Genomic DNA, 15,120 nt, shown 5'->3' with positions numbered 1-15,120 from the left:
GGTCTAGCAACCCCAGTGCCCATCAATACATGAGTAAATAAAAAAAGCTGTGGTACATATATATATACACAATAGAATACTATTCAGCTGTAAAAAAGAACAAAATTTTACTTTTTGTGACAGCATGGATGGACCTAGATGGTATTGTGCTAAGTGAAATAAGTCAGACAGAGAAAGATAAATACCATATAATTGCATTTATATGCAGAACCTAATGAACAAAATAAACAAAATTAAAACAGAGAACAGACTGACAGTTGTCAGAGGAGAGGGCGGTGAGGGGGCTGGGTGAAAAAAGTGATGGGGTCAAACTGTACAAATTGGCCGGCTGGCTCCTCTGAGAAGCCCTGCATGGGAGCGGGCGTGGGGGCCCCCGAGGCAGGGGGGTGCTCGGTGCGGAGAGTGCAGGAGGCGGGATGACCCCTGGAGACTGCGGCCCCGGGGAATGGGTGGGTAGAGGGTGCCCGGGGAGTAGGGTTGGGTCGGGTCGGTGGGCTGCGGCGGGCCTGGAGGTCCGAGCCCGGAGCAGAGCCTGCACCTTCCGCCGCTCGCCCTTCGGGGACTATCAGAACTGAGCCAAGAGGCAGGTGCACCGGGCAGATGGGTCTGAGTCCTGTTTGACAGAAGAGAAACTGAGTCACCAGCTCAGGAGCTGCAGGGTCAGCGGGCCCAAGGGCGCTGGGTCCGCCTGTGGCACGGAGGGTGGGGTGGGCCTGTGCGTGGAGGTGGCCTCTGTCTGGAGATGGGTTTGTCTTCTGTGTCCGCGCCTCTTGGCTCGGGTCCCCTGTGCTCCATGACTCCGGCATCTCCTGGCTTCTTCGCGTTGGTTTGGGATGGTTCCTGTGCTTGGAGCTACCTGAGTGTGCAGGGCCTAGGCCAAGGAGGAAGGGGAGGGGGTGCTGACTGTGGGTCTCAATAGGAGTCTGAGGTTTTGGGGAGACCTTCCTGAGCTATCTTCATCCCAGTCCTGGTGCCAGTCATTTTTCCGGTGTAATAGGAGGGAGGAGCGCTAAATTCCATGTCCAGCTCTGCTGTTTGCCAGTTGTAAGACCTCGGGAAATCTCTTCCTTCTCTAATTTCTCTTTTAGGAGATTGGAACCCACAAAGATAGCAATAATGGTGGTCCTTTATTTTGTGCTTACTTTGTGTCAAGCACTGATGTGTTCCACTTAATTCTCCCGATAGATACAAAAACTGAAGCTCAGAGAGGACATATAATTTGTTCAAGATTACACAGCTAATAGGTGTCAGAGATTGGATTTCATCCCAAGCCTGACTCCATAAGCCATGGCCTTAACCAGCAGGCTAGCCAGCCTTTAGGGCACACTCCCCAGTGAGAGAAGAGGGAGGTGAAAAGTTCGAGGATCCCCCGCTCCCTGTTACGTTTTATTTAGTTTGTGGCCAGCAAAGACTTGCCCTGACCCGACCTCATAGCCTTTCCTCACCTGGTGCTGCTGCCTCTGAGCTCCAGGCTGAAGGGGCAGCAAAGAAGTGGGCTGTGACCATTGCAGGCCTTCACACAGGGCTCGGGTGCTGGGCCCTGGGGTCAGCTTCCAAGACTGTTGCTGTTTCAATCCATCATCCATCCACCCTCCTCAATGAGCAACCTCCCTAAGAGTTGGATACATGAGGCAGGGTCTCTGAGCTCTGTAGGCCTAGCTCCTCCTAGAGCTGAGGCAGTGAGAGGCTGTGGCTGAGGCTGGTCCAGCGAGTCCCTGAAACCTTTCTGAGCTTCAGTTTCCGCGTGTTATAGAGGTTATTAAGACTCCCACGGGGAAAGCTGCTGCCGCTCACCCTGTGTCTTCTGGCCGCTTCCCACTTTGCTGCCCCTCCCCACAGGCTCCCCCTCTGCACCTCCTGGGGACCGTCATGAATGGTGCCCCTTCCCTGGAGGATGGGGCCTTCCCCTCTCCTCCTCCCTTGCCACCACCCCCTCCCCTAGTTGGCGGGAGTTGTGAGTCCCATGCCCAGGCCGCTGCCCTGGATTTTGCCCACCGTTTTCGCCTGTACCTGGCCTCCCACCCCCAATATACAGGGCCCGGGGCCAAGGCTGCCTTCTCCCGCCATTTTGCTGAGCTCTTCCTGCAGCATTTTGAAGCTGAGGTGGCCCGGGTCTCTGGTTCCCTCTCACCACCCATCCCGGCCCCTCTGAGTCCTGGTGTGGAGATCCCACCACATGACCTGTCCCTTGAGAGCTGCAGGGTGGGCGGGCCTCTGGCTGTGCTGGGCCCTTCTCGATCATCTGAGGACCTGGCCGGCCCCCTCCCTTCCTCGGTCTCTTCCTCTTCTACAGCCTCCTCCTCGAAGCCGAAGCTAAAGAAACGCTTCTACCTCCGTTCAGTGGGTCGCTCCGTCCGAGGTTCGGTCCGTGGCATCCTGCAGTGGCGGGGGACCGTGGACCCTTTCTCCCCAGCCGGGCCCCTGGAGACCTCATCAGGCCCCCCAGTGTTAGGTGGAAACAGCAACTCCAACTCCTCTGGTGGGGCTGGCACCATTGGCAGGGGACTGGTTAGTGATGGAACATCCCCAGGGGACAGAGGGACTCACGGTTTTCAGTCGGGGAGGAGGGACCTTGAAGGATGGAGCAGGGATGGTGCAGAGGGAAGAGCTGCTGAGTTTCATGGGGGCTGAAGAGGCAGCCCCGGACCCGGCTGGAGTGGGCCGGGGAGGAGGGGCAGCTGGGCCTACCTCAGGGGGAGGAGGGCAACCTCAGTGGCAGAAGTGTTGCTACTGCTTGGAAGTGAAGGAGGAGGAGGAGGAGGAAATCGCCTGGAGTTCTTTGTACCACCCAAGGCATCTCGGCCTCGGCTCAGCATTCCCTGCTCTACCATCACGATGTGCGGGCGACCACAGCGCTGGAGATGCCCGATCGGGAGAACACATTTGTGGTTCAGGTGGAAGGCTCCTCAGAGTATATCCTGGAGACAGCTGATGCTCTACATGTGAAGGCCTGGGTGTCTGACATCCAAGAATGCCTGAGCCCGGGGCCCTGCCCTGCTACCAGTCCCCACACCATGACCCTCCCACTGGCCCCTGGGGCCTCGTTTCTTAAAAGAGAGAACACAGACAGCCTGGAACTGCCCTGCCTGAATCACTCAGAGTCTGCCCAGCCAGGATCTACTGCTGGGACCCAGCGAGAGCAACGACCGCCTGTCCCCGGGGGCATATGGGGGCCTCTCAGACCGCCCTTCAGCATCCATCTCCCCTAGTTCCGCCTCCATTGCTGCCTCCCATTTTGACTCAATGGAACTGCTTCCCCCAGAGTTGCCACCCCGCATCCCCATTGAAGAGGAACCCCCAGCTGGGACAGTTCATCCCCTCTCAACCCCCTACCCACCCCTGGACACTCCAGAAACAGCCACAGGGTCATTCCTGTTCCAGGGGGAATCAGAGGGAGGTGAGGGGGAGCAGCCCCTCTCAGGGTATCCTTGGTTCCACGGGATGCTCTCTCGACTCAAGGCTGCCCAGTTAGTACTGGCTGGAGGCACCGACTCCCATGGTGTTTTCCTGGTACGTCAGAGTGAGACGAGGCGGGGCGAATATGTCCTCACTTTCAACTTCCAGGGCAAGGCCAAGCACCTGCGTCTGTCGCTAAATGAGGAGGGTCAGTGCCGGGTCCAGCACCTGTGGTTCCAGTCCATTTTTGATATGCTCAAGCGTTTCCGGGTGCACCCCATCCCTCTGGAGTCTGGAGGCTCCAGTGATGTTGTCCTTGGCAGCCATGTTGTGTCCTCCCAGCAGCAGCAGGGTGAGCAGAGCAGGTCTGCAGGGGAGGAGGTGCCCATGCACCCAAGAAGTGAGGAGGCCGAGAGCAGGCCGAGAGCAGGCCGGGAACCATGCAGGGGTGTGCGAGGGAGATCGATGCTACCCCGATGCCTCCTCCACCCTCATGCCCTTCGTTGGAGTGACTGTGTAACCCAACACCTCCCACGACCCACCCCCACCCCCTGAACCCCCTCCATGGACAGATCCCCCCACATCCTGGGGCAGAAGAGGCGTCGGGGATGTCAGAAGTGGCAGCAGCAACAGCCACAGCAGCCAAAGAGGCAAGAGAAAGAAAGTGGGCAGTGGAGGGATCCAGGAAGAGCTGGTCCCCGTGGTTGAGCTGGTCCCCATGGTTGAATTGGAAGAGGCCATGACACCAGGCATGGAGGTCCAGGGAGGCCCTGGATCTAGTGGGGTCCCTGAAGCAACACCAATGGTGCAGCTCCAGCAGTGACCACTAGGAGGCGATGGAAAAGAACGGGGCCACCCCAGAGCCATTAATAACCAGTACTCCTTTGTGTGACACCCTACCCCCACCCTTTCTCCACTTTCTTGCTCCTCAGCCCTCAGTTCCTGAGACGGGGGCTGAGCAGGGACATAGAGGAGCGGTAGGAATCCCCTCCCCATATGCTTCCTTACCCTTGATGGCCAAGGGCATATATGTTGGTACAAGAAGAGGTTCAAGAGTCCCGTTAACTCCCCAGTTCATACACTACAGGTGCCCCGTCCCCTGGGGAGGGGACTTGGGCTCCATTACCTCTCCAAGGGGCTCTATGGTCAGCCCCGCCCCTGGGGGCCATTTCCCCATTATCTACCCCCCAGCCCAAGGAGGGGTGAGGGGGAAGGGCTGTCAGTTAATATTAAGGTGGTGGTGGTGGTTGTTTTAAACAAAATGGCGAAGCATAAATAAATAAAAGGGTTTATCTAAAAAACCCAAAAAAACCCTACAAATTGGCAGTTACAAGATAGTCACAGAGATGTAGATTATAGCATAGGGTATATAGTCAATAATATTGTGATAAATATGTGTGGGGCCAGGTGGGTACTTGAAGCAGCGGAGGACCACTCTGTAAAGTACATGATTTTTAAAACTACTTTGCTGTACATCTGAAACTAATACAGAATAAGATTGAATGTAAATTATATTTGAAAAATAAAAAAGGTTTATGTGCACCTATCAGTGATGGCGAACCTTTTGAGCTCAGTGTGTCAGCATTTTGAAAAACCCTAATTTAACTCTGGTGCCGTGTCACATATAGAAATTTTTTGATATTTGCAACCATAGTAAAACAAAGATTTATATTTTTGATATTTATTTTATATATTTAAATGCCATTTAACAAAGAAAAATCAACCAAAAAAATGAGTTCCCATGTCACCTCTGACACACGTGTCACCTCTGAAACGCGTGTCATAGGTTCGCCATCACTGACCTAGATGCTTATGGGCATATATATATATTTGTGCTTTTTTTCTCTTTTAAAAACTTAATATTAACTGTACATACTTCATTTAACCAGTTTCATTTGTCCAACAATACATTGAGCACATACTGTTATAGGTCACCAGTGCCACTTCCATTGAATTCCAGTGGATTTTCTGACCTAGATTGACTAGCTCCCTTGCTTTTTAACACTACTGTATTTTAACTTCTTGGTTTTCCTATCTCTTAAGTTTTGTTTTGTTTTATTTATTTTTTGACTGTTCTGCTTTTTCATCTAAAAGACAGTTCTTGACTTTCTGCTCTTTGGTTCATCCTCTTTCTTTTGAAAATGCATCCAATCTAATGGTTCAATGAGGGGATGACCAATAACTGTAGACTTTCAATATTGATCCAGAGTGTAGTATCATAATGTTACTTGCCTTCTGAATATTTCTGTTTAGACAGATGTCTTTTATCTTCTTAAATTTAGTACAACCTCTATTCTTTCTTATCACTTCTGTATTGAGCCTTGTAAAAAATTTCTTATCTTTCATTCAGTTCCCAAAACTAAAACTGGCTGGACTGAGTTGTTCTCTTCTGTTGCTTCTCACTTTTAGTTACCAGAATTCTATTTTTTAAAGCTTTTGCTCTATTTTTCTCATTTTCTTCCTTTTGATATGTCTTCTGCCCTAATTGGTTCTTTTATGAGTTTTATTATAATTGTTTTCTTTGTGCAAGTTATTTTGTATATCTAAGCCCCTGATTTCAATAGTCCTATGGAAAATGTTCTTTATATGACTTCAAGGGTTCTATATAATTCAGCCAAATCTATTTCTGAACACTTGAGTGCATCAGTTTTCTTATTATTAAAATGGTAATAAAATGCCTTCTAATTACAAGAATATCAGTAGGATTAGAAATATTAGACATTAAATAGAAGTCTTGTATATTGATAAACATTGGAAGATTTTTAGAAATTGCAGGGTTTGTGTTATCAGATCACTTTTCTATATTTTAATGTGAGGTAAGGAGGAGGATTGTTCAGAAATGACCCTAAGTTAACTAGACAGGGAACTGAGATTGGGGGCTCGTTTTATCCCTGCAGGAACCTGTAGCCAAACAGCTTCCCACAGGATTGCTAGTGTTCCTTCCCCCTGGCAGGGTAAACTCACTTCCTACAGGCTCCAAAGATGGTAAGTGCTGAGCAGCTGGTGTTCTGTAAAGAGGTGGCACCACATCTTGATTCTCTCTGGTGCCTTTTTACTGAAAAGGTTCCTCCCATGATTGCCCTTTGAGAAGGACGAGCAAGAAGGGGCAGGGTTTCATTACTGAATCTCAGACCCACACTGTGTCCTCTCTCTCCATGAGAACAAGAGGAGTTTGGGGGACTTATGGATTCTTTTCTTTTATTGACCCTGCCTCATACATTTCCCCTTTTCCCCGATAACACTATTCTTTAACCCCTGCCCTATAATGTGGTAGAATTTATCTTGAGTCTTGGTACCTGACAGATAGGACTGAGAATGGACCCACATTACATGACAAATAAGTGAGTCTGTAATTATGTCCTGACATATTCCTCCCCTTCCCCCCGTAGGAATCTGAAGTAGAGCCTATGAATGGTGAAGTAATGGATGATACTATTAAGACCTCTCTTATAATTGAAGAGGAGGACTCCACTAGTGAAGTTTTAGATGAAGAATTTAAATTGCAGCCTTTTAATTCCAGTGAAGACCCTACAAATCTAGTTCCGCTGGTGGTAGAATCTTCAAAACCCCCTGAGGCTGTTGCACAGGATAAGGTAAGAGGGAAATAACCTAATATTTTGTTTGCTTTGTTAATCCTCACCCAAGGATATTTTTTCCATTGATTTTTTTAGACAGAGTAGAAGGGAGGGGGAGAGACAGAGAGAAACATCGATGTGAGAGAGACAAATTGATTGGTTGCCTCTCGCATGAGCCCTAGGGAGTGAGCCTGCAACCGAGTCTGTGCCCTTAACCAGAATTGAACCCTGGACCTTTCAATCCGTGGGCTGATGCTCTGACCACTGAGAAAACTGGGTTGGGCTAACCTAACATTTTATAGTTAACATATTCTAGTGTTGGTGACATGGCAAGGGCAGAGTAGTATATATATTTTCCTCCTTTAACATGTACAGTCCTTTAGAAAAATTAAATTTTATACTAGATTCAGTATTTTACAAAGATGCAATCAGTAATGTTTCATAAATTCAAATCTTTATAACCTATTCATTCTTACCAGATTTATGTTTACAAAATGAGTTTTACTTTGTAGGTAAAAGCTTAGAAAAATGGATAAAAAAATTTTTGCCAAATATTTGAGTACCTATTTGCTTAAATGATCATTTTAATTTGTTTTAATTAGGGAGACATCAGATTAGTGGGAAAAACTTGGACTATTTTAAAAGAAATTTAATTTTTTATTTTGAATATTTAAATGTAAAGCTAAAAAACTATTGTATAGAATTACTTTATTAGCGTCTAGGATAAATAAATGAATAAAATTTCCATTGCCCTTACTTGTCATCTAACAAAACCGTAGTCAAATTTAGTGGGGTGGCACAGTGTCAAGTTCCAAGGGACTCTTGGTTCTGGCTCCAGTAACACCAAGAAAATAAAAACTTTTGAGCTAAAAGTTTTGAAAAATCTTGATATGAAGTTTAAAATATATTAAGTACTTTTTGAGTTAAAATTATTCTTTTTATGATATCTTTAAAGCAAGAACTTAATGTATGCAAATTATCAAAGACAATTTTGAAGAAATTGACTTGTACTCAGAATATGTACACATGGTTAAATAATGAATACTGAAGTCTTTAAAATGCAGTTTAGTGTCATTACATATTGGTTTGTAAGAATAATTTATATAAGGTCTATATTGCAGAAGTTTGCTCACCAGGTTTTTATTTTTAGACCTCACATGTAACTGACTCCGAAGTGTTGTTAAATGAAGGCCCATCTGATGGAAAGGGGCACACAGAAGAGAAACTGCCACAAGTTCCAAGAAAGAAGGCACATTTTGTTAGTTCAGACAATGCTGCCACTATCCCACATGAAGAACAATCTGACAGTGGTTTTCCAAACTCTGTGGTAGCTGAATTTTCTGAGGAACCGATCTCTGAAAATTTGTCACCCAATACTACTTCCTCATTGGAAGACCAGGTTGAAGAGGGGGTGTCTGAGCCCCAGGAAACATCTCCAGCTGTTCCTCAGAGTTCTTTGATAGAGGTTGAACTTGAAGATGTGCAGTTTTCACAGAATGCAGGACAGAAGAACCAGTCAGAGGAGCAGTCGGAAGCATCTTCTGAGCAACTGGATCAGTTTACACAATCAATAGAAAAAACTGTGGATAGCAGCTCAGAGGAAATAGAAGTGGAAGTGCCTGTTGTAGACAGGCGGAATTTAAGAAGAAAGGCCAAAGGATACAAAGGACCCGCTAAGAAGAAAGCCAAGCTGACCTGAATGAAGAAATGCAGATCACAAATCCTCTTTGTAACATAATTGTTTTTAAGATATGGTAATAAATAGCACGGGGCACAGGACAAAAATTCCAGAATTTCACTTTGAGCTTATTTATGATGCTGTTTTTCCCTCCTCCTTAGGGCTTAGGATTCATCATTGTTTTTAATTTTCAGGTTACTTTGTGTAAATACAGTTTTTTAATTTTTATTAACCATGTTTCGATTTGGGGAAACCAGACCATACTGTATTTTCTTTAGTAGTTGGGGCCATCTGACTATTAATATTTCAGGATATATAAATTAAAAAACAAAGTAGTAGGCTTTTCATTGTGAGGATTACAGAAATCTTTTACACTTGAGTTTTAAATAGTAAACTTGGGGAGCGTTCTAGAAGTTTTAGCTTAACTATCAAAACTAATCACCATTTTAAAAAATGTAGGCATGCCTAAACAAAAATGGCAGTATATTAGAATAATTTCGACTAAATGAGAGCACAAATACATAAATTTTTGGTCAAAGGTTTATGAGGGCGGTATTTTGGCCTCTTAATTCATTGTAGTGTAGATGCAGTTTCTTCATTTGACTTTTCCGAATAGGTACAAACTTTCCAACTCACTCCTTATAACGTCTAATATTAACAGTAGTGCTAGGGATTTAACTCTGGCATGTAGGTACTAATATAATTATTTAAATTTTCTTTTGAAGTTGGGGACTATACTTTTGTCTTCACCTAGTTAACACATATACATTAGAAGTAAGAGGTCCCTTCCTAAGAGTTCTCCTTAATCCTGCTGTTGCCCTTATTCTAGAATCTTATTTATATTCCTCTCAGCGTTCATCCACTTCCCTCACAGAGTGAATCCTGTCAAAAAACCTGCCTGCCAGCTTATGCCCTTGGCATCACTTTGGGTAGGTATGAAACTACGCCCCACTTAGATCTGGATGACAGCAGTAACGCTGCCCTAGGAACTGTTGTTACCAGAGCTTAAGTGAAATTGGAGGCTTTGTCCCTTTGGTCTTGCTTTTACTCTTGATTTGTTTTGAGGACAGGTTACAAGCCAGCCTGTTCATTGTGTTGCCATAGCAAAGGCCTTTGCCCAGGAAAACTCAAAAACAAAAAAACCCTCAATTGTTAATTTTTTGTAGAGTAATTTATTTAGAAATGAACAAAATGGTTATTCTTAGGATCCAAAGAGAAATTCGAAATAATACTGCTCTTTGGAAGTATTATGTGTACTCAGATGTGTACTTAAGTTGAAGAATGCTTTGAGACCACTTAGATTGTTTTTAAAACAGGCTTGGTTCATTATGAAAAAATGAGTTAGAACTTTTTGTCATTATTTGACAAATAATGCTAAGGATTGATGTTAAATGTTTTTTAGTCCACAGTCAAGTTATGTCATTACATTTTTCAGGGTGATGTTGGTATTTTAGAAAGATCTAAGTTCTTTAACAGGCAAAATGGCAAACCCTCCTATTCATTGTAAAATTTTGAGTACTTGTATCCCCAAATTTTCTTTAATTATTGGTTGGGATAAGCCAGATTTCATGCTAAATGAAAATTACAGCACTTTGGCTGTTTTCTCAAAAAAATGCTAAATAAGTGAAAGAAAAAAGTATGAGTAGTACTAATTCCCTATCAAATGTTTATGTTCTTACATGTTTTATGAAAAACATTTGTTAAAACCACAAATAGGGAATTAAAGATTAAGATTTAGTGAGTTCTTATTCTTAACCTTTCCATTTTAAATTTATGATAAAAATCCAACACTTATTTTACTTGGGATTATTCATTTTCTCTTCAAAATACTTTCTATAAAAAGGTGGAATTTAAGAAGGTTGAATTCACTGACAACTCTTGATGTGTGAATATGGTTACTGAGTTTACAAAAAGAAATGGTTATTCATGTATGATTGCCAGGGACTAACAGTACAAACTTGTTGAACTTGTTTGGTTTATCTTAAACAAGATGTGCATTTTAGGCAATTTCAAAACTTTTTGTTCAGCACACAAGAAAACTTGTTACATGTTGTCTGGCAGAAAAATGTTATTTTGGCGCTTATAAATAGTAAAGGAGAAAAAGTGAGTCACATGAAAAACCCTAACATTCACATTCAGTAACATGCTTTTTCAGTAAATGAGTTCTGTACTCAGTGAGTATAGAATTTATAACAAAATATATCAACTAGGAAACTAAATAAAACTTAATCAGATACTTGTTTTTGCAAGTCATTAGTAAAACTTTCAGAACTAGAGGACAGAAATTTGATTTCAAACAGCTAGTCCAGTTGTTGAGTATCCAGTCACATTCTGTAATTTGTGGACTGTTTTGTTTAGAAGTCTTATTCGTGGAGAAGGAAGTTCACTTTAGTTTGTGTAAATATGTATTTCCTTGTGTAATATAGAGCAGTTAACAAAATTTTAGTTCTTTTAAGTTTATTCAATTGCTGGACATCACAGAAATAAGTATATTTAAGAATTTATTATAAAGCTCTTCTACAGCTTTTAAAGATGAGGGTCTATTATGATTTTTTATAAAATCAAATAGCATGACAGACTATCAGTCACTTGCTTAAATTGTGTCTCTATTCATGGTGTTTTCCATTAAGTACAGAGAATTATCACAGGAAAGATAACTACTAGTGATTAATGGTTCACTTTTTGCTGACCACCAGAACACTATGCTATCTAAAATGGTTTTAGTGACTTTAGAAAATTATCTTGGTGGGTTGTGATTGCATCAAATTGAGAGTTTACCTAGCATCTGATATCTGTTCTTATGTTCTGCTTTACCCTTAGGGATTACCTTCTAAATTTGGTCACACCAGCAATCTGAAACAGAATCTTAAAGTGTAAATAAAGAATTTATACTAACACTCATCCATGTGACAGTATTTTACAAATATATTTCTGCCTGGTATGTCCACTAACATCAATATTGTTCAAGGTGTTATCCGATATTTCATGGATGTGATGAGTTATGTTTCTGTTAATATCAGGCTTTGTTAATTTGCTTATTTTAAAAAATATCTCAATTCTGTAGCATCATGTGCTTACCTTTAGTCAGTGTTTTCTTTCACCTTCCAAAACCTAAGTCATTCATTTCTATTAGTGGCAAAATCATGTTAAAACTAATTGTAAGAAAGGTTAAGCTTCTGTCATTGTGAAGTAATTGTATTATCCTGGATAGTCATTCCCAAGGACTAGCCAGCCTTTCTTTTCCTGTGTTCTAAACCTTTTATTGTTTATAGAACTTAGAAAAGATATTGCAGTATTTAGAATAGCAAGTCTTACTGAAATTTTCTTAGTTGTTTTTTTAGTTGAAAAGTAGTAATTAAACATATATTTTGTGATTGTTCTTGGTCTGTGTTTTGAAATTCTTTCCCTTTTCTTTTCCCTAATTTCATTGATGATGTATTTGGATACAGAATTTGTTCATACTGGTTGTACCTTCAGAACAGATTTTTAAAAATAAACAATTTAAAACGATTATATATTAATATATAGACACCCTAAAGCTCAAAGCCACCAACATAATTCATATCACAAAGGTGCTTTGACAATTACCCTAAAACATGATCTTTTTTTATATTATGTGATTACAAATATATTTCTCTTTTAAGGGCATCAGTGCAGTCTTTCTTTTTAAAACCATTTTTTCTGGATTTAAACAAATTTTTCAGACTCTAAAAATATATACTACCGAGTTCAGAATACAGAAAATGCTAAAAGTATAAACATTTTGGTGTTTTTCATGTTCCAAGTAGAAAGCACAGTTCCAAGTAGGTGTTACTATATATGATGAGAGAAGAAAATGTTTAACATACTAACTACTGACTTACTGTCTGAAGAAATTAAGAATTACGGGAGAAAAGATTTATCTAAATTTCTTCTGAATTCGACTTACTGTAGTGTACCTTTTCTCGTATGCCTTCAATGTGAATACTTTATAAACTTAACATTACCAGGTGTGTCAATGCTACATTTTTAGGACTAATGATGAATAAATAATGAGGTGAGGTTTTATAGCGTAGGCCCCATATTAAGTGTGCATTAACTCTAAGGATAAAAGGTGTTATCAACTACACTGGCTTTCCAGAAATGTTAGATCTGCATTGCTGAATACCCACTTATTAAAACAGATAGTTATTGATGAAGTAGGAAACTGTTATAATTGCTTTTTAATCATTCAATTTCATGAGCACCTAAGTGATAAACAGACCCCAAAATAAAGACCAATTTGTAAAACTGGGCCATTTTAATGTTCTTTACAATAGAATAAATAATTCTCTTGATGACTGCAGACATGTAAGCTGTTTGATAGCACTCAGAAACATCATAGTAAAGGAATTTTCCTGATTGGTGCATAATCTTCAACAATTACAAAGTTACTTGTATGAAACTGCTGTCAAACCAGTAAGACTGCATTTATGCAGCCATCATTTTCAGGATTGTTGGTAACCTGAGCATATTTTCCTAAGGAAACAAAATGAAGAAAGAGGGATGTTAGCTAATAAAAACTTTAAAAAATATAACCTTTGCCCCAATACTTCTAATTTACTACTTTTAAGAGTTATAGAAGATACTAGAGGCCCAGTGCATGAATTCATGCATGGGTGGGGTCTGCTTGACCCACCCCCGATCTGGGTGGTTGGCCGACCGGCCCCACCCCCTGGTTGAACTCCTGGCCAAAGGGACAATTTGCATATTAGCCTTTTACTATATAGGATTCTTCCCTTTCAAAGAACATTCAAGTTTAGGAATATCTGGGCACTAAAATCAGAAAAGTAAGAAAATGAGGAAAAGGAATTTATAATTACATGACATTTTAGTTTTTCATTACCACTGAAAGAGTGTGGCTGTTTGATATATGCCTTCCTTCTTCCACTCACAGTTAATTTATTATATTCCAATATTTTTTAGTTATAACCATATCTTGGCATCTGTTTCCCTGGTAATTAATTTCTTTTTAAATATAGCATCAAAGTCTAGCAATGTAGTACATCTCATATAACTGAAACTAAGTTAAATTATATTCATAACTACTTTTTCTACAAAAAGTATTCTTCCTAAAGATTTAAATCTGCTTTACATCAAGTGTGAACTTATCTATATCTTCCACATTACAGTTTGCTGGGTACTTTATGTCAACTTGAAAATTTGTTTTTAGGATTACAAGAGCAGCATCCCCATACTAACAAATTTACTTACCCCAAATAACCTTGCCTCCTTGTGTCACAAGGCCCAACTCACTCACGTTCACCTCGATGACAGTACCTTTGGTAATAACACCCAAGGTTGTATAAAGTGGGGAGGAGGGATTCTTCTTTACACCAAGTATTGGCAGGCAAAAGGTAGCTTTCAGTTCAGGATGTGTTACATGGGCCTTCTTGAAACGTAAGCCCTAGTAGGTCAAATGCAAGAATGTTTGAGTCCAAAATGTTAACAATGAGTAATGGTCTTTTTTTGCTTATCTTTTCCAAGGCTCAAAAACAAAAAACAAAAGAGTTGAAAGTAAAATCTTCAGGCATCAAATAAAAATACAATTCTATAGACTAAAAATCTCAGTTACAGGATAAATACAATTACCCCTACTTTTTTAAAACAATAAAAAAAATATTAGCAGGCTGAATGACTTGTTCACAGGTTAAATGGTGTATGGATGGAATCAAATTTAAGCATTCTGATTCCAAGTCTTTATGTACCTCAGCTAACTTCCATGATGAAAGTTGTTAGCTTTCTTTGCACTGATGGTAACACTGGTCAAGGACTGGAGAGACCATAGTCACCCAGTCACCTCGATGTGGTCTTTTGGAATGTGGCATGTTAAAAAGCCACCACACTTTGCAGTCTCTTGAATGCGATAATTAACTAGAGGTAGGCAGTAAATGATACTAAATCAAGTTCTTAGTAAAGGACTCATTAATCAAGCTGGCAAGAAACGATTCAGCATGCCATCTGATTAATTCACAATAAAATATGTATCTGCCAAGCTACTGAGTCTAGAACAACCTGACTGGCATGTCCTCTCTCTGTAGAACTGATAAGATCACCGAATTGTATTTAGAAGATTATGAATATGAAATCAATTAAGGGGAGTCCATATGGAATCTAGAGATTGGTGGATGGGATGTTTTCCGTAAATGACCTAAATTGAGCATTTTAAGCTTTGCAGGCCATATGGTCTCTGTTGAAAACTACTCAAATTCTGCAGAAAAAAAATAGCCATGGACAATATGAACAGGCATGACTGTGTTCCAATAGAACTTTATTTATAGAAACAGCCTGTTTGACATTTTAATCCATTAAAAATTCAGGTTGAGAGCTAGAGTGATACTGCCAACTTTCCTCTGATTCTTTGTTTCTCTAAGCAGGCTGGGTACCCAGTTGGGAGAATAATTCAGTCTGTTTAAAGGCTTTTGTAAAAATGTATCTTCAATTATATTTGGT

At 41.4% G+C, this 15,120-nt stretch overlaps 2 protein-coding genes and 1 pseudogene across 3 annotated transcripts in view; 2 read left to right on the top strand and 1 right to left on the bottom strand.

Moving 5' to 3' along the window:
- FAM169A (family with sequence similarity 169, member A) overlaps positions 1-12,500 on the top strand; it is a 53,287-nt gene extending 40,787 nt beyond the window's left edge. The window contains exons 12-13 of the mRNA XM_005858038.2: positions 6,786-6,989; positions 8,122-12,500. Coding sequence (XP_005858100.1) covers positions 6,786-6,989; positions 8,122-8,670 — 753 coding nt within the window. The 3' untranslated portion in view covers positions 8,671-12,500. The remainder of the gene's footprint in view (positions 1-6,785; positions 6,990-8,121) is intronic.
- LOC102260845 lies at positions 309-4,655 on the top strand (annotated as a pseudogene).
- Positions 12,501-12,907: 407 nt separating the features above from the next.
- Positions 12,908-15,120, bottom strand: part of NSA2 (NSA2 ribosome biogenesis homolog) — a 6,464-nt gene continuing 4,251 nt past the window's right edge. Inside the window, exons 5-6 of one of the 2 annotated variants that reach the window (XM_005858037.2) lie at positions 13,882-14,074; positions 12,908-13,146 (exon numbers count right to left, since the gene is read on the bottom strand). In XM_005858037.2, coding sequence (XP_005858099.1) covers positions 13,079-13,146; positions 13,882-14,074 — 261 coding nt within the window. In that variant the 3' untranslated portion in view covers positions 12,908-13,078. The remainder of the gene's footprint in view (positions 13,147-13,881; positions 14,075-15,120) is intronic. The other variant, XM_014549801.1, reaches the window with a different exon arrangement.

This window comes from Myotis brandtii, unplaced genomic scaffold (assembly GCF_000412655.1).
Source record: "Myotis brandtii unplaced genomic scaffold, ASM41265v1 scaffold115, whole genome shotgun sequence".
In the NCBI taxonomy this organism is placed as follows: Eukaryota; Metazoa; Chordata; class Mammalia; order Chiroptera; family Vespertilionidae; genus Myotis; species Myotis brandtii.
Note: the sequence above shows the minus strand (reverse complement) of the source record. Positions and strands in the feature narration are given on the sequence as shown.